General features: G+C 42.9%; 1 protein-coding gene across 5 annotated transcripts in view; it reads left to right on the forward strand.

The window, feature by feature from the left end:
* LOC147110976 (contactin-4-like) overlaps positions 1-22448 on the forward strand; it is a 2035446-nt gene that overhangs the window by 1741551 nt on the left and 271447 nt on the right. For all 5 annotated transcript variants that reach the window (XM_086001418.1, XM_086001414.1, XM_086001417.1 and 2 more), the window contains exons 15-16: positions 3241-3399; positions 6763-6912. In XM_086001418.1, the coding sequence (XP_085857544.1) occupies positions 3241-3399; positions 6763-6912 (309 nt within the window). The remainder of the gene's footprint in view (positions 1-3240; positions 3400-6762; positions 6913-22448) is intronic.

Here is a 22448-nt window from a genome sequence, read left to right on the forward strand (position 1 = left end):
TGCAATAAGAAAGTACTTGTCGATGCTGATTACCAATGTGTCTGTAAAAAAGTAAAAAAGGTCAAGAATGCAGAAAGGATGTTCAGCCTATCGAAGGATGTCCTTCTAGTACCTTAAAGCTCCCCCATCTTAGCATCCAACTGCATTTTTAACAACTCTTAATAAGTCTCAATGATCCTGCTTGGTGGATTATTCCAAATATTTGTCCCTGTGAGTAACAAAGTGCTTCCTGTGCATTTCCTGGCTATATTACACAAGTTAGATTTGGATGAAGAAGTCATTTCAGCGCATTTGATCTCGTCCTTCCAGAATACCAATCGTATAGTTTTCCCATTACAACTTCAACAAGTTCTTGAACAAGCTGTCAAGACCTCACTTTAACATTTCTTTTCGCCTTGTATTAGTTTGGGCAATTAGGAAGAGCACAGCCAAAGGTGACTAATGCTTGCAGAACTTGTAAATGATTGTGTTATCAATCGAAGTGTAATTCTGAATGTAGAATTGATACACATTTCTAATATTGATGTTGAAGAATCACAATGCACCAGTGCAAATGTACGAGCACCACCAGTACACTCACAGCAGAATTTCCACCCTTTGGTTTTTCCATGATAAACCAGGAAGAGGACCGCTGAACAGGTATACTTGTTAGCAGGTCTTAGCTCCCAGCAGCCTCATGAACAAGCTGGTTCTTAGCACTTGAAGGATTAAAGTAACTTTCTGTATGGTAATTGGAAGAATGCATCCATCCCTACCAATCTTAATAACTCGTACAAAATGGATATCTCCCTTGTTGTAGAATATTAGATTAACATAGAAAAGGCATTCATACTCTGTAAGGCTTTAATTTAGATACTTAGGACCCAACCCTTGGAATAAAATTCATTTCAGTCGGCAGCATTTGTGTATCGTTGGCATATTCAAATAAGCTTTAAACTAGGCATAATATTGGTGTATAACATGCTGCACAGTATTACAATTCATACCATGGGAAAACGTTTCCTCTTTATTTGTTCCATCCTTGACGTTTTAAAGAACATCTAATTACAACAAGCAGCATATAATTACAATAAACTTTCCAGAAGGTTGTGTTTGGAAGGTACATTGTAAGGGTACTGTGTTGCATGGCTTTTCCGTCATTGAGACAGCCATTAGCAACATGTGCTACAAGAGCAATTTTGGTGCCGTATATCAGAGTATTAGAGTGAGCTGCGAGTATGTTCATAAAATTATGATGTGCCGCAATTACTTGCCTAGTTTCTGTGTCAGCCGTGGCTCAGGGGATAGCACTCTCGCCTCTGAGTCAGGCGGTTGTGGGTTCAAGTCCCACTCCAGGGACTTGAGCACAAAAATCTAGCCTGGCACTCCAGGGCAGTGCTGAAGGAATGCTGCACTGTCTGCGGTGCCATCTTTCAGATGAGACGTTAAACCGAGGCTCCGTCTGCTCTCTCAGGTGGACGTAAAAGATCCCATGTCACTATTTCGAAGAACAGCAGGGGAATTATCCCCGGTGTCCTGGCCAATATTTATCCTTCAATCAACATAACAAAAACAGATTATCTTGTCATTATCACATTGCTGTTTGTGGGAGCTTGCTGTATGGAGATTGGCTGCTGCGTTTCCTACATTACAACAGCGATTACACTTTAAAAGCACTTAATTGGCTGTAAAGCGCTTTGGGAAGTCCGGTGGTCGTGAAAGGTGCTATATAAATGCAAGTCTTTTTTCTAGAAAGGTTTAATCTTTCTTTTGGGTTCCTCCTCCCAACCCAAGTACCTTACCCTACCTCCAATCAATTTTATTACACTTTCTTTACCTTTAACTGTATTCTTTTAAATATTTCATTGGATTTGTGCTCTGCTACAATTCTTTTGTTTCAAGTTTGCAGTACTGAAAGCTGCACTAAATATGAGGTAACCCTCCTCGGTGGACTTTCTGGCTCAATGTGTTCAAAGTATATATTTATAATTTAATCACTTTATTTCCCATTACCTATTAATATTACTGCTGTTTTTTTTCCCAGTGATTTACTGCCCGTGTGTTGCAACCCTTTAATATCCACCTAAATATAGAAACCATCTAATAGACTGTAGTTCGGGTGAGAAAGGAGGTAAAATCACATCCAGCCAAAATGCAAATGTTGCTGAGAATTGCTCTGTTGCTTTATTATGTGTTGAGATCATGGTTTAGTAGAAATATTTATGGCATAAATAAGTGCATTTAATGCAATGTAATTTCACTAAGACAAAACAGCTTTTGGCATCACACACTGAACCTGGGCCCATCTGCGTACTGTTACTTGCAGTTGTAGTAATCTGTTTACAGTCAGCATTTATTGAAACCTATTTTTTACAAGAACTGAATTCCATCCTTGGTTCATACAAGTACTGTAAACAGAATAGCTTATCTTTTTCAAGAGGGAGGAATTGATGGAAAACGTGGGACAGAAAAAGGCCAACGAGTCTCCGACATGCCTATTTTTGCGGAGCTCATTTAAATTCTATCTATTGTATGCATCCTCCAATTCTGCTAATTAAATATAAATATATTCTGGAAAGCCATGTGCTTCTAACAAGACCGAGTAGAAAAATCAAGCCAAGTTAGGCATTTTCCTCTCCAGCCCAGTAGTATTTTTAGTGTGCATTGGATTCTGCTGCATTTTGGCAGGATTATTCTTAGTGTCAAATTTCTCAATCACACTGAATTGCCTCCACAGTGCACATGTCATTTATATAAAGTTGGAGTTTGGGCTTCAATAGATTTTGCCTATGTGATGTCCAAGAGATGAAACATTTCCTCTCCTACATTTTCCGAATCCTTTGTGTTTAATGGCATGCACTGTTGTGTGAGCAATGAGATTTAGATGCTTTCAACATGAATCTCACCAGCTCAAATCCTGGCCAGAACAAATTTAAGTGAAACATCTGATTTTTATTATTTATACACATTGTTGTGCAAGAAGTGATGTTTTTTAAAGTCTGCAATAAGATCAAAAGCAAGCTCACCTCACATCTGTTTAGATTTACCCTACATTGTTCCTTGTAGCTCAGTTTTTTTTTCTTTTGTCTGGAAAAACCAAAGCAGCTGTTTCTTATCCAAACCTTCAGTCTCCTGCAGTCTGCCGTTAACAAAGATGTGGTTTTCAGTTCTGTTTTACCTAATGTTCTTTGCTTTAAACAATTGATGTCCTGTTATCCATCATATGACATCCTCTCACGTGTTGTGTGTCTTTTATATTAGTTCCACCAGGTCCACCAGGGGGTGTGATAGTGGAGGAGATTACAGATACCACAGCTCAAATCTCTTGGAGCCCTGGCATTGACAATCACAGCCCAATTTCAATGTACACTGTGCAGGCACGAACTCCCTTTTCGGTGGGTTGGCAGGCTCTTAAAACAGGTAAATGTTACGGTAATATTCAGAAATGGTATGATGAAAAGGAGTCTAATTTTATCGTGCATTATGTATATATTTTACCAATAAAGTTGGACCTTTTCATTTCAGATAGCCCATTTGATAACATTTGGGCTTATTTATGATAAGAGGCATGATTTTGGAATTTTACATTTGTTAAATACCTTATTTTGTGGATCAAAAAACACTTTTCAGGCATTTATATTAACTTCACCAGCAAAAACAATCAACTTGCTTTAACATTTACTGCCAGATCACTTTAACTGCATGTACCTCCTCTTTTCAAAAAGGCCGAATGATGTTTGTGCTCATTTTAAAGTGACATTCCCAATGCAAGTGTTAATATATACAAGTCTAAATGGTCTGTAACATTGTATTAACTCAGACATTTGAACAGATTGGATTTTGTTTTTATAGAGAGTTCTGAATATCCTTTGGTGACGTTCTCCCTCATGTAACATCTTTGAAAATGAGTTTCTGTCACTTTGCTTTTAATTTTTGAGCAATAATGTAAAAGAGAAAAGCAGAACCATGGAGCATTTTGTTACTTGCACTGATCTCTCAATAAACTGCAAAATGAACCATACACATGGGTGCTAGGAATGTTTAGGTTTAACTTTGGTTTGGTCCAGTCTTGTTCTGAAATGAAGACAAAGCTATTGGTGCCTCGAAGTATTGCTTTGGAAAAGTAGCATGCAGCATCACAGAGTGCTGAGGTGTAGAATGGCTTCTCCACTCCGCCGAGTTCCATTTCCTCTTGCATTGCTGTGGGGTGGTGCTAATCAGAGGCTACAGGGTGAGAAGTATAGGTGGCAATAGTGGAGGCCTTAAGTAGGTTTTCATAGCCACAGTTGTAGCCCAGGCAGTGCAGAAGGGCAGCAGTAATGAAGGAAGTAATATACCCTCAGAAGAGTGTGATTTAAAACAGGTTCCATTACTGGTCTGTGTTGAGTTACCTGACCTCAGCGGGAGTGCTGGTAGGAGCACTACAATGAGCTTTGCTGCTCATGGATTAGAGTGAAGAAAATCAGCCAAATTCCTGCTCCTGATTGCTGTATGATGATGCCCCACCCGCCCTACCAGAGGTTCACATTTGTGGGACTTGGCCGTGGACAGAATCTGGCTTGACTGTGATGCTTCATGCAGTTCAATAGCTAATTAGCACTTAGATTCACACTTGAGGAATAGCCATTTGAGTGAGGTACTGGAAGATGACTGCTCCTGTGGACCTGCACTCTAACGGGGGTGTCAATGTTTTCGGTAGGAGGGGGAAGGGAGACAAAATTGACAATTATATAGGCAAGGTCTGTCCATAATATAAATATAAGATATGGATAGTCACTAAGAAGTCCATTAAGGAACTCAGGAGGAAATTATTTACCCAGAGAGTGGTTAGAATGTGGAATTTGCTACCACATGGAGTAGTTAAGGCAAATAGCAAAGATGCATTTAAGGGGAAGATGGATAAGTACATGAGGGACATCGGAATAGAAGGAGATGTTGATAGGATTAGATGAAGTAGGGTGGGAGGAGGCTCGTGTGGAGCACATGGACCAGCTGGGCCGAATGTTTCTGTGCTGTAAATTCTATGTAGATCTATGTAATATGGAAGTGCCTTAGAATCCAGGCTTTTCATCATATCCTGCATTTTCACACTCAGATAGCACGTCAGTCTATATAAGGATCCCCTCATAAGGCTCCATAACAAACTACATGTACTTTCTCCATTGTCTTTGATGCTGACTGTATTTACTTCAGAAGCTCTCCTGAGGAAAGCAACCAGACACTTGTACTAATTGTTGTGGGTTTTTTTTAAGCAAGCTTGGTTAGATATCTGACAGCCAAACACTTCATCCATACTGTTTGTACCTCATGGTGTAAAAAACAGTAGAAAACCTTTCACTGTTTTTTCTATTCATTCACGGGATGTGGACGTCGCTGGCAAGGCCAGCATTTATTGCCCATCTCTAATTGCCCTTCAGAAGGTGGTGATGAGCCGCCACCTTGAACCGCTGCAGTCCGTGTGGTGAAGGTACTCCCACGGTGCTGTTAGGGAGGGAGTTCCAGGATTTTGACCCAGCGACTATGAAGGAACGGCGATATACTTCCAAGTCAGGATGGTGTGTGACTTGGAGGGGGACTTGTGCCTGCTGTGTGGGGAGTGTTTGCATTTACATGTTTGAGAACAGATGACTCCATTTCATTCATTGCGCCAATTTGATTCTTTTTGAAAGGCGTGGTGTGCAAACAGTGGCATTTTAACTTCAGATTTGTTAGCTAGTTACTGCACTGTAATAGTATTTTATGGGGAGACAACGATGTAGCACAAAAGTTTTTGAAGTCATCAGACTTTTTTTTTAATGTAGGGTAAGGGCACTGGAACAACCTGTAGTTTTGATGCCCATTCCTCCTGGTGCAATGTCAGCTGCAGCAAGACATGGCTCCAAACGATCCATTATATCTTTATATAAATATTTATTCACAGATCATTATAGCAACTGAAAGGCACATAGAGTGCTCATTTTGTATCAGGCTAGCACTGACAAAACTTGTGTCCACAGCATAGGGACCGTACTGTATTCCTTTGCTCTGTTCGTAGTCTTTGTATTTGTGCTGACTTGTTGCATTTTTTTCCCTCAATAATCTTGATATCAGTTATTGCAGTCCACTGAGTCAGCTGGTGATTAGCATCGGATAGGGGCTCGGAGCGAGTGAATGCTGATGCTTCACATACCCGCGGTGATAAGAGAATGTGATAGCTTCTTGGCATCTGCTCCAGGCTCCTGAATTGACTTGCAGAAACCATCTGATGATGCCGTTGATGTATTGCATCATCTGTACTTCAGGATTTTCTCTGTATTTTGGCCACGTTGTCTGTCAGCTGTTGCATTTTGGGGAGACTTTCACTCAATGCTATCAGTTCCCATTATCTCACCATTAGCTCTCCATTACTTTTTCCAGAGGATCTTATTTATTTTTTGTGATAACGCCCTGCTTTACAGCCCACTGTTTAAGTGGGAAAAGAAATCATACTCGCCCTCAGCAAATAGGGCTGCATAACATCATTATAGATGGCACTGGGGAAGGGCTGCAAAAATAAGCAGCAGGCCTTTAATACAGGAATCATTTGATGTTCCAAGAGTGATGATGATCCTAAATCATTTGTTGATCTTATGACTCAGTCAGTTAGCTATAATCTTAAAGAGGGAAATTTTTCTGTAGCATTATTCTTAAATATTATTTAAGAAAGGAATTGTCTGTTCCAATTTTGATAATGGGACTGCGCTTTCTCTATAAGTGCACTACATTTTATATGTTAAAGTTAACATCTCTTGCTTGTACTTGCAGTTCCTGAGGTCATTAATGGTGATGCTGTAACAGCGACAGTGATTGACTTAAGTCCCTGGGTGGAATATGAATTCCGAGTTGTTGCTAGTAACAACATTGGCATTGGGGAGCCGAGCTTACCATCTGAAAAATCAAGGACAGAAGAAGCCCGTAAGTGACCGACGATTATTACTGAGAATGTCCTCAAATTCTGCAACGATGGTGATTGTACAAATTGCGCCATTGTTGACCAGGATGCCTTTACAGGGGCCAGACAGTGAAAACCATGGCGCAATAAAAGTTTGGTCTATAAGGATCTTATTGCAACCTGTATCATACAGTAAAATCCTAGGGAATTATCCTGTGGTATGCTTTAAAACTTATCCCAAAAACCTGTGAAATTCTGTAAAATGATATTGGATGACCTGCAGAATTTTGGAAAGGGATATGTGATCAAACTATCTCTGTGGCTGTGTCCTTGGAACAAGTCATTTCAAATGTCCATAGGAACATCTCTCAATTCATTACTTTGGAATAAATTCGTTTCTTTAAAAAAGGCAGAAGAAATATCTTAAAACTTGTTTTATATGTCGTTACTTATTTTCATATAAACTAATGTTACAAATATGTACTTTGGGCATTACACACAATCATAGGTAATTATTAACTATGGACAGTATTTAAGCCATTTACTGAAAGATCTTGTCTCCTCTTGCATTAATTAAAGGTCACATCAATTGTGCAACATTAGGTAAAGATTTTAACTTAATTAAACTTTGAATCCTAAAGCTTCACCAGAGATACATGAGTCAGGTCTTTAAAGTAATAGTCGAGACCGTCTATCATCCTGCTATATAAACTGTAAGTGCTGCGAATGGAAAGCTGTCAAGAAGTTTCCTGATAGCAGGCACTGCAGGGTGGTCCGGATTAGCAGATACGATCATCTGCAAAAAAGGCATTTCAGCACTTTTGTGTGGAATTTCTGCTTGCATCATATTTTAAAAGCACTGTGACATACAGTCATGAAGAGCACGGGAAAAAACTTGGAATGAAATGTGTTCACAGAGATTCAAAGTGAAAGTTTGTTTTTCACTGGTTATGCAATGCTCTGCTGAAGTCAAAAAAAGAAAGAAATTGCATTTATATAGTGCCTTTCATGACCTCAGGGTGTCCAAAAGTGCTTTGCAGCCATTGAAATACTTTTGAAGCGTAGGGGCCAAATTTAACCCTTCCCACTTGTCAGAAATCAGCAAGCGGGCAGTTAAAAATAAGCAGGTTACTTACCCGCTCAGATCCCGATCATCGCCGATGTTAACCTGCAGGGCAGAGCCACATAAATTTATGCATATATGGGCACTATTACTTCAGGAGGACCCCAATGCAATATTAACTGCGGTCTGAGCGAGGATGCCACTGTGGTTTTCCCACTGGCAGAAGCAGATCTATAGCTTGTCTGAAGACAGAAGAGGCCCTTCTGGTAAGTCTAAAACTTACCTTTATGGAGCCAGGAGGAACAGGAGTACTCCTCTGAGCCGCTTCTCTCTCCCTTCCTCGGTCTCGTGGCACTTCTCTCCCATTATACCTTTCCGTTACCCCCTCGCTGCCACTTACCTGGAAGCCGGCCAAAAGCCACCCAAACTTCGCCTGTGACCAGCCACTCTGCACCCTCTTCACGCCTGTTCCAGGTGGGAAATGGATGGGTGGCTTTTAAATGATGCCTGCTATGGCCTCCTGATGCATCTGCTGGACAGGAAATCAAGTTGCCGGAGCAATTTTCTACTGGAACTCCACTCCAAGTTAAAATTCACCCTGTAGTCATGTTGTAGGGAAAGATGGCGGCCAATTTGCACATAGCAAGGTCTCACAAACGGCACTGAAATAAATGACCAGATAATCTGTCTGTGCTATTGGTTGAGGGATAAATATTGGCCAGGTCACCGAGAGAACTCTCGTGTTCTTCTTTTTAAAAATATGTCATGGGACCTTTGATGCCCACCTGAGAAGGCAGGCAGGGCCCCAGTTTAACATCTCATCTGAAAGACTGCACCTCTGGCAGTGAAGCACTTGTGTTCAATCTCTGGAGGGGAAATTGAACCCACGACCGACTGACTCAGAGGCACGAGTGCGACCACTGTGCCAAGGCTGACACCTAAATTTGAAGTTAACTTGCATTTTTGAGGTAGTGCGAAAGAAACTTTACCCTGCAGTGGCAAACTAGATATGGTTGAGGCTGACATTGGGTGAAAAAAGTGGAAAGTGCTCCAATTCCAGCACTGAGAATGGGCAACTTGTTGAGTATAAATATACTTCCCCGTCCCTCCAAAAAAAAATTATATTATCCAAGAGTCTCAATCACAGTGAATATTCAATCAGCAACTTCACTAATCTTCATCAAAAGCAAAATACTGCAGATGCAGGAAATCTGAAATAAAAACAGAAAATGCTGGAAATACTCAGAAGGGTCAGGCAGCATCTGTAGAGAGAGAAACAGAGTTAACGTTTCAGGTCATTTTTATTTCACTAATCTTCATGTTGGTCGAGTACCAAAGAAGGGTTGGTGGCCAGAAAAAGAGATCAAAATGTAGTTTTATCCAACCTGAAGAAGTGCGGTATTGACATCAATACATGGGAGGAAATCATCAAAGACCACAAACGGTGGCAATCTGTGTTCAGACAGTGAACGATTTGATTGAACAAGCTAGGATTGCCAAAGAATACGAGTAACGTAGATAGAGGCAAGAATGTCCATATCCTGCGACTATGCCATCAACTGGGCTATCTTTCATATGTCAGGTTTATGGTAAAATATGTCTCTCTAGGACTGGTTTACAAAGCCATCTAAATACTCACCAAAAATGTGGCCAATCATAAAACTTGAATATTTTATGCTGCGAAGCTATTTTAATCAACTACCGAGAGATTGCCAAGAAAATGTACCATAAGTAGGACCAGACAGAGTGAACGAGGCTAAGAGAGGGATAAAATGTTACATTGAAGCATTGCTCTTAGTAAAAAATGCAATAGGAAAATGTAATTATTTACAGAAGCATTAAATCATTGCTCTCGTTGAAGTGATGCAGACAACACACCACGTGGGTGGGAATAAATCAAACTTTCTGGTTTTCCAAAACAAGCTTATTAGTGGTCTTCTGAAATAGATTTGCTGCATACTATCAGATAGTTATTACCAGCAATGTGGTAAACTATTCCCATTCATTAAAATGTCCTCTAGCTAAAAGTGATGGGGACAAAGTGGCTTTAATTAGAAAGCCCGTTAGCAACTTGAACAACCCAACATATGAACCCAGATTTTCTGTCCAAACAACTCTTTAAAAAAAATCAATTGTTACTAAATACTAATAGGATATTAAGTGAATGTAAAGAACAACTGAGTATTTAGGAATACACTACAATGGCCCAGAAATTCGGGTCTCCACGGGTGAGTACGCACGGGGTACTCACCCGTAAGCCCAATGGAAGTGCCGGTTTCTTGCATGCACTGCACATGCGCGGGAAACTGGCACTTCTGTTCCCCTGAACGAAGGGGTTCAGAGGTCAAACGCGTGCGCAGGAGAGGCTGTGCGTGCGCATCGAACTTCGTTTTTTTTTGCAGGTTTTCCCGGGAGGGTAAGTCTCCTCTCCAGAAGTTACACATGTAAAAAGCAGGCATAAGGCCTGCTTTTTACAAACTAAGTGGTGAATTAATTAAAACTAAAACATTTTTTGCACAGGTTTATTATTTTTAAATACTTTAAAGAAAGGTAAGTTTATTTTTAGCCCCGTTAGGAAATAAAATTATTTTTTTCAAAAATTTAAATTATTGTTTAAAATAGTTATTTCATGTAATTTATAGTTTATTTAAAAATGTGATGTTTTAAAAAAAATTATTTGAAGATTTAGTGCTGTTTTGGGGCCGTAGTATTTATAAGTTTTGACAGCTCTTCCTGTCAATCTTATGAATGGAGCATTCCCTGCTCCGATTGGCTCCCCATGGCCCACATGACCCCAGGGGACGCATCAAACTAACTGCGCCCCTGGGATACGCAAGCACTGCGTGCCGGCAGCTGGACCAGGCTCAGGATCGGAATTCTATGGGGGCCCACAGCTCAACGGCCGGCGCGCAAGGTAAGTGCAGGTCAGGGGCTTACACCCGCGGGAAGCCCCCGACCCGAATTTCTGGGCCATTAAGTTGTTATTTTGATAGAATGTTGACTGGAGTGCAGAGATATCACAGTAGATCTATTGGTTGGGTTTATTGCACTGTACAACAGTGTGTTACATCAGGATTTACAGTGTTAATGTAGGGTCAGGTATATTGACAAAATATGTAGTGCAATTAATAGTGATGTTTGGATGCGACATCCTTACACAGTTGTCCTGTAGTTTATTTCAACAACAAACAATGGCTTCATTGTTACAAACTCCAAATGAGTTCTTCCAATTAGGTGTTCCCCTGATTAAGGATCGCAACTCCTAAGCCTTTCATTGTAACCAGCTTTTATTGTGGTCTCAACTGCTGCGCTTTTAAAGTTTGGTTAGCAGTTCAATCCTTAATAAAAATGACCCCCTCCACCCCCCCATTGGGAGGAATATTTTACCAGTCCCCGTGAGTTTGAATAATAAGGCTTAAACGTATTTCTGGAGAGGTTAAAACACAAGAGCTTTGTAAATATTTTATAAAGGCTGCATTTTAAGGCTAAATTCCACACATTTTTCATTTGTTACTTTTGTGCCTCTTTACATTAAAGAAAAAAAGGCTGCTGAGGATTTAGCGATTAAGTATAAACTTTTAATACTAGGAGAAACCATATAGTCATGTTATATGAACTACCATTAAATGGTACAGTAAAGAGAAATGCATAAACTATAATTACATCAAGTTTTGGTCTTAATTTTAGTAGCTAGAGGCTGATACTTGCAGCAAAATATATAGAATTCAGATAGTAGAAAAGCACAAAATAATTGTGTTCACTTTGTGTTTTTTAGTTCACGACTGAGTTAATAATAACAGTGAACAACACAAACAAAAAAATGCTAATAATCGTTCCTTCTAGCCAACAATAATTAAAAGAAGACTGGTTAGCCTGCCACCAATTGCTTCAAATTGGTGGTATTATATTGTTGACATTTTGCCAAAATCAACATCTGCAGGCGACAGGGTTTTTTCAGTCATGAAAATGTTGCTGATCGTGATATCAGTAGTCTCAAGCTTAATAAAGTTTCAACAGTAGTCTTTACAGGATTGTCTATCATCACAGTAAACGTAGAAATTGATTATGCTGCAGAACAAGCCTGTGTTTTAAACCGTGGAAGGATGGCGACAGTTTGACTGCTGCTGATACCTTTCAGCCAGCAATGCTTTTGGCAAAGGGGGAAATGTGGTATTTTAGGCAGCAGACCTCCTTTCCACGGCAACTCAGTATAAGTTACTACTTTCATAACCGCCATCTCCCTGACTGTTACACTGCTATTTTCACACAGTGTCAAGCATTCTAAGGTCAGAGTTTTTGTTTCCAGTTTCTAGATGTTATGCTTCTGTGACTAGGATGTTTGACCTATGATTTTCATTTGTCGCAGCTGAAAATATTGACAAGGCCACAGGCTAAAGAGGAGTTTAAAGTTGAATTGGGGCTGACTTTCACTTGCTGCGTCTGGTATGAACAGGGCAGTAAGGGCCTCAGAATTTGTTTTGACAGCCCCGTTAATGTCAATGGCGGGGCCAACACCATTTTGAAAGGGGCCTACAGCTGCATGACCAAACTGTCCACCCGTTTCAGACAGTAGGCCTCTTTTAATATGCAAATTGGGGTCCAAGCACTGGAGAAAATGCAAAAAAGATTTACAAGGGTGGTAGCAGAACTCTGAGATTACAACTATCGGGAAAGATTGAACAGGTTGGGGCTTTTGCTTTAGAAAAGAGAATGCTTGGAGGTGACCTGATAAATATCTTCAAAAATATCAATGGGTTGGACAGGGTAGATTTGGAAAGAATGTTTTCACTTGTGGGAGAATCCAAACCTAGGGGCCATAAAGACAAGATAGTGATCAATAAATCCAACAGGGAAATAAGGAGAAGTCTCTTTACTCAAAGAGTGGTTAGAATGGCTGAGACAAATAGCTTAGATGCTTTCAAAAGACAACATGAGAGAAAAAAGAACAGAAAGATATGTTGAAAGGCTAAGATGAGGTAGATAGAATGGGAGGAGACTCATGTGGAGTATAAACACCAGCATAAACTAGTTGGACCGAATGGCCTGTTTCTGTGCTGTAAGTTCTATGTAATATGAAGACAGACCCAGTGCTCGAAGGAAAGCATACTCGGGGCAGCCAACCACGCTTCTAGCTAAAACTCATTCATGATACCTCTCGAAGGTTGCCATGAATTAATACATTGGTGAAAATCATGCATATCCAACTTGAATCTCTCAAAAAATCGTTACCAGGTAATTTAGCAGGTGAACACTTACTAGAGTCTTTGTTTATTTATGACCGGATTTAATTTAGACTTAAACAAATGTATTGATTTATTTCAAAAATCCCTGTAATGAAGTATCTGTATTTAAATGTACAGTTATACTGTTTCACATACAAATAAAATTGTAGGCTTATATGGGGAGACCAATTGTCCTTTATTATAAGCCAGTATCTACAACTATCTGTCTGCAAACCTCATCACAATTCAGTTGTGCATCCTTCTTTTACTTGTATAGACAGAACGTGGCTTGTGGCAGTGGTCCCTCTTGGACTCATTAGAGTTACAGCACTACCTTCCTACTCAACCTGTACCTTTAATGTTAACCCTGGATTGAAACGTACCCTCTCAGGACAATGGTATCTCCCATCTTACTATCATCTGTGCATTAGATTTATAAAAGATGGAGTCTCTGTGGTGTTTGTGAGTGACCATTAAAATTTTTGAAAAAATAGATACGAAAGGAAATTTGAAATTTCAAAGTGGGAAAAAAATATATATATATTTTCACAGAGTGCAATTGAGGTTTTAACGATGGAAAGAAAAAGCATCCGGGACACGGAGAAAAGTAATAGACAGATTTAATCTTGACACATTTTCCATTGTTCTCACAGTGGTCTTTCTTCTTCTTCTTAGGCAGTCCCTCGAAACCGAGGATGACTTGCTTCCACATTAAAAATGAGTTCGCAGGTGACTGATGAGTCCAATGCAGGACCTACAGTCTCTGTCACAGGAGGGGCAGATGGTGGTTGAAGGGGCGGGTGGGTGGGGTACTTGGGTTGACGTGCGCTCCTTGCGCTGCCTGCGCTTGGCTTCCGCTTGCTCCCGGCGAAGAGACTCGAGGTGTTCGGCGCCTTCCCGGATGCTTCTCCTCCACTTTGTGCGGTCTTGGGCCAGGGATTCCCAGGTGTCGATGGGGATGTTGCACTTTTTCAAGGAGGCTTTGAGGGTGTCATTGAAGCATTTCCTCTGCCCACCTGGGGCTCTCTTGCCATGCCTGAGTTCCGAGTAGAGCGCTTGTTTTGGGAGTTTCGTATCGGGCATGCGGACAATGTGACCCGTCCATCGGAGCTGATTGAGCATGGTCAAAGCTTCGATGCTGGGGATGTTGGCCTGAGCAAGAACACTGATGTTGGTGCGCCTATCCTGCCAGTGGATTTGCAGGATCTTGCGGAGGCAGCGTTGGTGGTAATTCTCCAGTGCTTTGAGGTGCCTGCTGTACATGGTCCATGTCTCTGAGGCATACAGCAGGGCAGGTATCACTGCTGCTCTGTAGACCATGAGCTTAGTGCCGGGTTTGAGGTCCTGGTCTTCAAACACTCTCTTCCTCATGCGACCGAAGGCTGCACTGGCACACTGAAGGGTGGTGTTGGACTTCGTTGTCGACGTCTGCCCTTGTTGACAGTAGGCTCCCGAGGTATGGAAAGTGGTCCACGTTGTTCAAGGCCTTGTCATGGATTTTGCTAATCAGGTGGCAGTACTGTGTGGCGGGGCAGGTTGGAAGAGGACCTTTGTCTTACGAATGTTTAGTGTAAGGCCCATGCTCTCGTACGCTTCGGTGAAGGTGTTGGAGTTCGATCTCCAAGTGAGCGCAGACGACAGAGGATGGGATGACCTTGGACCTGGACTGGAGGCGACGGAGATTGAACAGTTTCCCATTTGTTCTGTAAATTAGCTCCACTCCAGTGGGGAGCTTACTGAGGGTGAGATGGAGCATTGCAGCAAGGTAGATCGAGAAGAGCGTTGGTGCAATGACACAGCCTTGTTTGACCTCGGTTCGTACATGAATTGGGTCTGTGGTGGAACTGTTGCTCAGCATCGCGGCTTGCATGTCGTCGTGAAGCAGGCGGAGGATGGTGACAAACTTTTAAATTTGATAGCAGTTAAGTATTTTGCTAGTTCCCCCTTGTAGGGATTGAGTTCTTTAAGGGCAAAACATTCCAGCTGAGCAAATGCGTACATGAAATGTATGAAATTGTACACAGGAGAAATATAATAGCAAGTGATGCAACTAAGTTTTATTTTATAATTAATATTTAACTTGGTGAATTAAAAGTTCAGTATTCCAGAGAGAATTGAGCACTCGGCAGGAAACAAAAAAATGAACTACTGTTGATCTCTCACATGACAGTGAGAATAATGAGGTGCAATGTTTTTATTTCTGAATAAACAGACTATTGGGGCATGTAGAATTATGAAATTAATTCTTTTGGACTGATGGGTAGGGATCTGTCACGTATCAGTTATTTTTCAAAAAAACTTTCTCCTGTTGCTTAGGAGATAATGGCCTCGATTTTCATTGGGCCGTGAGGTGGGCTTTTAGGCGGGCGGGGTGTTAAAATCGCAAAAAATGGCGGGCGGAGCCCCCCGCGCCTGGTTCCCGACACCGAGCAATTTTAACTCGGGCGTGTCTGATAGTCCCGACACCGTCCCGCATTCCACAGGCGCGACTGGTCTTTAAGGCCCTTAATTACCACTAAATGGCCTCTATAATCCTATTTTAACAGGCCCTTGCAACTTTAACCCTTTTCCCATGTAAAACACGCCTGGTGGGAATCACGATTGTGAAACCTGGCGGGAGCACTATTGCATTGGTGACTTTCAACTGCAGGTCAACCATTAAAGTTGAGATTTGATCGGCCATGATTTGCAGGTGGCAGGACTTCTTTGTCTCAGGTCTGGGGCAACTTTTACAAGGCTTAACCACACCTGTGGAAGGTTGGTGCCTCACACCCATCTCCATTGTGACCTCCTGGGAAACCCCTCTCACCACCTTCACTCAGCAGTTCCTCAACGGAGGTATATACCAGAAGCATGGGAGCCATTTATTTCCTTCCCATCTGGGCATTAGAGGAGCTCAAGCACCAGCCGCGGGACCAGCAGAACCAGGAACAACAGCAGCACCAGCAACAGCAGCAGCAGCAGGAGCGCCAGGCTGCTGCTCACCCACCTGAAGCTGCACAGGCCAGAAGGGGCCAGCGCCTGGAAGCCCGTCGGCGCAGGAGATACCCCCCAAACAGGGTCTACAGACACAGGGTCAGCTACCTCAACATGTCTGAGCAGCAGTGCCAAAGGCGGCTCCGACTTTCGCAACAGGTAGTGACTGACATCTGCGCAATGCTACAGCAAGACCTGCTGCCTAGAGGGCCAGGTGGACAACCATTACCAGTGGCCATCAAAGTCACCACCGCACTCAACTTTTTTGCCTCAGGCTCATTCCAGGGATCAGCAGCAGACATCAGCGGCATCTCCCAGGTGGCCGCACACACTTGCATCACGCAGGTAACCAATGCCCTCTTTGCCCTCGTGCACAATCACATCCATTTCACCAAGGATCAAGCAAGTGTCACGGCGCTAGCGGTTGGATTAGCTCATCTGGCAGGCTTTCCAAGGGTGCAGGGTGTCGTTGACTACACACATGTGGCCCTTAGGGCACCCCATCGCAATCCAGGTATTTTTGTCAACCGCAAGGGCTTCCACTCCCTTAACGTTCAGTTGGTGTGTGATCACAAGAAGGAAATTTTGCATGTTTGTGCCATGTACCCTGGCAGTTGCCATGACTCCTTCATACTGCGCCAGTCTAGTGTGCCTCCGCTATTCAGTCCGCCAGACCAACTTAACGGATGGCTACTTGGAGACAAGGGCTATCCCCTGAGGACGTGGCTAATGATGCCGTTGAGGAGGCCAGCCAACGAAGCTGAGTAGCGCTACAACTCCAGCCCCATTTCCACCAGATCCATTATCGAGCAAACCATCGGTTTGCTGAAGATGCGCTTCAGATGCCTGGATAGATCAGGTGGAGCCGTACAGTACTCAGCAGCCAGGGTCTCCAGAATCGTCGTGGTTTGCTGTGTACTTCACAACATGGCACAGCGTTGTGGCTTGCAGATTCCTGAGGACCAAGTGGTTCCTCACATATCCTCCTCCTCCTCAGAGGAGGAGGAGGGCAAAAACGAAGATTCTGCAGAGGCCCATCAACCAACGGCAGCATTATGTGAGAACATTGCTGCCCAGGATGCAAGGAACGCACTCATCTTGGCCAGATTTGCTTAGCCTAGTCAATCAAACACTTTTGCTTCGCCGCTTCTTACCTGAGCATCGACAATGGCCAAGACCCTGCGGATTCCTAGCTATTTGACCAGCATACTGACAAGTGCAAGTAATCCTAAGCCCTCAATGTGAAAGTTCCATTCGCCAAATGACATACACCACAACTGCAACAGTTGCCATCAGAATTTTTATGTACAAGAACCAACTAATCGCATTTTTACGATAAACACAACATTTCACCCAAGTGACTACTCTTGTGACAACTTGTGCAGAATTTTCCTCTTACGCGTGCTCCTACGTAGTGCTTTTCCTGTGGCTTCAGCAGATGTGGAGGCCTCTTGCTCACTTTCCGGCTGCTCCTGTCTCGACACCTTTGGCGGGCGTCCTCTGGGGTTGCGAGCCTGTGAGGGCTTGTCAACAGTCTGCGGCTGTGCAGGGGTTGAGACGCCTATCTCACTTGGGTGTGGACTCCAGTGGGGCTCTGACCGAGGGCTCTGCAGTGGCATGGAAGTGTGAGTGCTTGGAGAGGAGCCCCCACTTCCTTGAGGTCTGCCACCAACCTCCCTCTCATGGGTCAGGTCCCCCTCAGCGCCTGCAAGTGGCTGGAGAGCACCTTCCTGCACATCAGGGGGGCCATGGGGACCCGTATCTGCAATGGCAGTCCTACTCAGAAGGACTTCCATGAAGGTCTGGTTTCTCTGTTCAATAGATGCCCATCGCTCCTCAAGAGATGTCATTCTATTCTGAAAAATGACCATGTTTTCCATACCCTGGTGACTAAGCTCCTCCATGGCCGTAGCCCTCCTCTCCTCTACTGTAGCCATCCTCTCCTGCATGGTAGCCAGCCTTAACATGGAGGTAGCCATCCTTTCCGTGTTCATGCGTTCATGCGCCAATGACTCCACAAAGGCTCTGCTCATGTTCGCTATGGACTCCTCCATTCGCTCCACACTCGCAGCGACCCTAGAGACAAAACCTGCCAGAGACTCCTGCATCTGTGCCTGGAGTTCCATCACCGCTGATCTCATGGATGGACCCAGAGGCAGAGGGTCGACATGCTGCTGAGCCGAGTTGGCAGAGTCCTGCGCCCTCCGACTAGGACTCTCCACTGCTGTCCCTGTCTCCACAACCTGCTGATGCTCACTTGTGAGCTGTGATACACCAGGTGACAACACTACTCTATGTCCCGAAGGTCCCACCGAGGTGTGAGTGTCTGCACTGGTGCTGGGTGTGCAGAATTCTGCTGACGCTGCGCCCTCAGATGTTGCAGCTTCTTCTGAGGAGTCTGGCTGCTCAGCCTCTTCTTCCTGGCTAGGGGGGATGGATGCTTGTGATGGTCCTGTGGGGGGAGCAAAGGAAAGAGTTACAGATGTGATGCCAAGGCTACATGCACATAGCTTTATGCAGATGCTCATACGTCCATCTGTCACAGCTTGACAATCTTTATCAGCGACTCATGCAATGTCAAAGAGAGAGATGGGAAACTTTTCTGTCACCAGCTTGCTGTGTTGCACCCGTCTGTCCGTCCCCCATGCGTGAATCATCCTCAAAACCAATGATTTCCAGGACGGCCTCCTCCCAGGGGGTCAGGTGGGCTATTGAGGATGGCCCTCCTCCTGTCCTGGCTCGCTCTCTTTTGTTGTGAGCTCTCTTTTCCTGCAATGAGGGAGACAAGTGGAAGTTGAGTGAGAATGAAGAAGTGAGTGTAGAGATTGCATAGCATAGATACTTAGAAGGAGACAAAGATGGAGTGAGGTTGCAAGACCAAGGGCCCTCCCTGTGTGTTGTCAGGTGTGTTCAAAGCATCAGCGTGAGAGGGAGTGTGAGGGCTGCATAGTGGAATAGTTATGTGAATGTGAGCATAGAGAGAGAGGGAATGGGTAAGGGTGCATGGATGTCAGTGTCAAGTGGGATGTGGAGGAAGAGATTGCTGAAGCTGAGTGCTGGTGAGGAAAGGCAATGGGGATCAGCTTGAGGGTGATGGGAAATTCATACTCACTTTTCCAGTGCGCTGAAGGTCATGAAATCTTTTCCTGCACTGTGTCCAGGTTCTGCAGATGACTCCCAAGGAATTGACCTCCTCAGCCACCTGCATCCACACAGCCTTGGTCTGAGTGGGAGGCCTCTTCCTCCCTGATGAAGGGAACAGGACCTCCCTGTTGGCCCTAGCCCCATCCACCAATGCCTGAAGTGCTGCCTCATCAAAGCGAGGAGCTGCTCTTGCCCTCCCGCTTGTCATCTCTCCTGCAGGTCCCTCTGACACTAAATGGAGGAAGCTTGGAAGCCTGCAGAAGAAGCAAGGCTTGCTGTGGACCTTAAATGCGGCAGCAATGATAACGTCATCGGAGGGGACTTTCAGTCATGAAAAACCCCCTTGCAAAGGCTTCCCACACGTTGGAAATCAATTGGCCAATTGAGTTAAAATTGCATCAATCTCCCACATCCATTTAGATTCGTGTGGGAAACACGAAATTCGGATAACACAACAACAGCCCGCACCTGAGCTAAAATCACCCCCAATATCTCAATCAAAACGGTCTCTTAGCAATCTATTGCTACATTGCTCATCTGAAGTATTCTTGCTTAGTCTGCAAGTTTCTTTGTTGTGGTATTATATGTCAAATGGCTGTTAACAGATAAAGTAATTACTTTCAAAATAGTTCTGGAAATAACATCGCATTTTGTAATGGGTGGTGTATTATTGAATATTATAGGAATTAATGTTAGCTTCAAGTATGTGTAGGTGGAGAATAGCAACTGGTGTCTCCTGTGATTCACATTCGTGTCAACTGTCGTTGGCAGGTCTGCAGCTTTAGACAGTAAATTCTGCAGCGCAGCTTTCAAAAAGCACATAAAAATATTTAATAAAAATTCCAGAGCCCTAAAATTACTTCTGCAGTACTGCTATTTCTGATTAGTGGCTCTGCGTCTGTAGAAATAGCATTGGTAGAAAATGCAGAGATCCCTTAATTTTGAAAATCCACAAAAATGTTCTGAATGGAGACCAAAAATGGTTCATAGATTTTGATGGGGGAAAAATGTACATTATTGAAGTGAAACATTACAAGACTTTTTTAATCCCAACCAATACGTGAACTTGTCAGTTTTATCCTCAGATCTCAGGAAATGGGTGGAAATAAAATGGAAATTTTAAATGGGTATAATCAAGTGATTTGTGATATTCAAGGATACAATTTTCTGAGGTATTAATTGTAATGAGTGCATTAAAAGATTCTTTGCCCGTATATATAAACTCACCAATTCCATCTCTATTTTTGTTTGAAGAAGCCATGGCCTAAAATGCACAAACCGATGTGGAGACTGAATTAAATACTAAAGATCGATAGAGGAACAGTATATAGGATATTATAAATAGCATGCAAGGCAAACAGTGTTGTTCTTCATTATTTATTCTGCATTCTCCACACACTGCAGTCTCTCCCTAGTCTTACTGGTCTTGAGAAATCACACGGGCAACCTGAATTACATGATATCACAACACTGTTGTTGACACTGTTCACATCCTCTATAGAAGGTAATCGGCATACCTGAGCATCAGTTCAGTCTTCCACAGCTACACCATTGAGTCATTGCTTCTATCCTTCTATCACCTGGTGGTTCAGGCTACTAGTTAACATATTCTTTTTTCTTCCCTTGATTCGTTCTCCTAATTATCCTCATTCTGATGGGTTTGTCAGCCACTACAAATGAGTTAAAACACTGTAAAGTTTTCTAAAGCCGAGGGATATCCAAGCTGTGGCGCTCGGGTCACTTTCAGCTTCTGAGCCCTAGAAATTCTACCTTTAAAGCCCAGAAAACACAGTCCTATTTGTGCTCATATTTCTGATCAGTTGCTTTGTCCTTTTTGAATGCAGAAGAGCTATTTTTAGCACTATTGCCACTTTGGTGCATACACCTTTAATCAGATCCAGGTTCATGCCCTCTTTAAACAACAGTAGAAATGAAATTGAGGAATTTGTACACAGTGGCAATTCAGATCTCTCCATCTCAGTAATATGAGAAAAAAACAACAAAAAATGCTGGAAACACTCAGCAGGTCAGGCAGCATCGTGAAGAGAGAAACAGAGTTAACGATGCAAGTCGATGACCCTTCGTCAGAACTGGAAAAAGTTTGAGCTTATGTTGAGCTTTGTTGGAACAGCACCTCCTCCTTCGATTAGGCCCTTTACAGCCTTCCGGACTCAACATCGAGTTCTACAATTTCAGACTATAACCTTGGCCCCTATGTTTTCTTTTTTCTCTCACAGGGCAGCTGTTGATTCTGCCATTGCCATTTACACCTCATCTAGAATCATCTTTTGTTTCTTAACTTGTCCCATTACCATCTCCTTTTGCCTTGCACCATCATCCCTTTTGTCTTTTAATCTCTCTTGCCTTCCATCTTATCACAGACCTTCCCTTTGTTATTTCCTTGCATCCCCCCTTTCCCTGCCCCACACTTGCTTAAAAATCTGTTACTTCTCCAACTTTTTCCGGTTCTGATGAAGGGTCATCTTTAACTCTGTTTCTCTCTCCGCGATGCTGCCTGACCTGCTGAGTGTTTCCAGCATTTTCTGTTGTTGTTTCAGATTTCCAACACCCGCAGTATTTTGCTATTGTATCAGTAATATGAGATCTGAGCAAATTATTGGGAACATGGGATTAAACGTTGCATGTTGCCGCTGAGGCTTCCCGATATGTACCTATACAGTCCATGAAGACAACAGCTTGGACATCCCTGCCATAGCCCATTCTCAATGGCCAACGGGCAGGATCTACACACCAAATGCCATTAATAATTAAAACATCCTTCTTGCCCAGGATTTTCAAGGCGTACCAATAATTCCAAGACACTCTATTTTTCTGATCTATAAGGTGCAAGGACTCTTGAAAGAAATGTTTTAAACACACTCATTTGGATGTTTATATAGTGCATAATTTACCTACTTCACTCTCTGGAAATTCTCCTCCAGCTATAATCACTTAAAAATTATTCAATTAGGCAAAAGAAAATTCAACTTCCAGCACTTTGAAGAACTGACCTTTAATTTTACCTAAGCAAGCCTCCAAATTCAGTTGGCACCAAGATGAATGCATTACCTTTGGAAAAATTGTGCTTTTTCATTCAGCATAGACCTTCTCCAGTGCTCTTACAATTAAAAATCAAAATCAGCGCTGAAGTGCC

This window comes from Somniosus microcephalus, chromosome 11 (assembly GCF_052327205.1).
Source record: "Somniosus microcephalus isolate GS21.2 chromosome 11, FLI_Smic_1.0, whole genome shotgun sequence".
Classification (NCBI taxonomy): domain Eukaryota; kingdom Metazoa; phylum Chordata; class Chondrichthyes; order Squaliformes; family Somniosidae; genus Somniosus; species Somniosus microcephalus.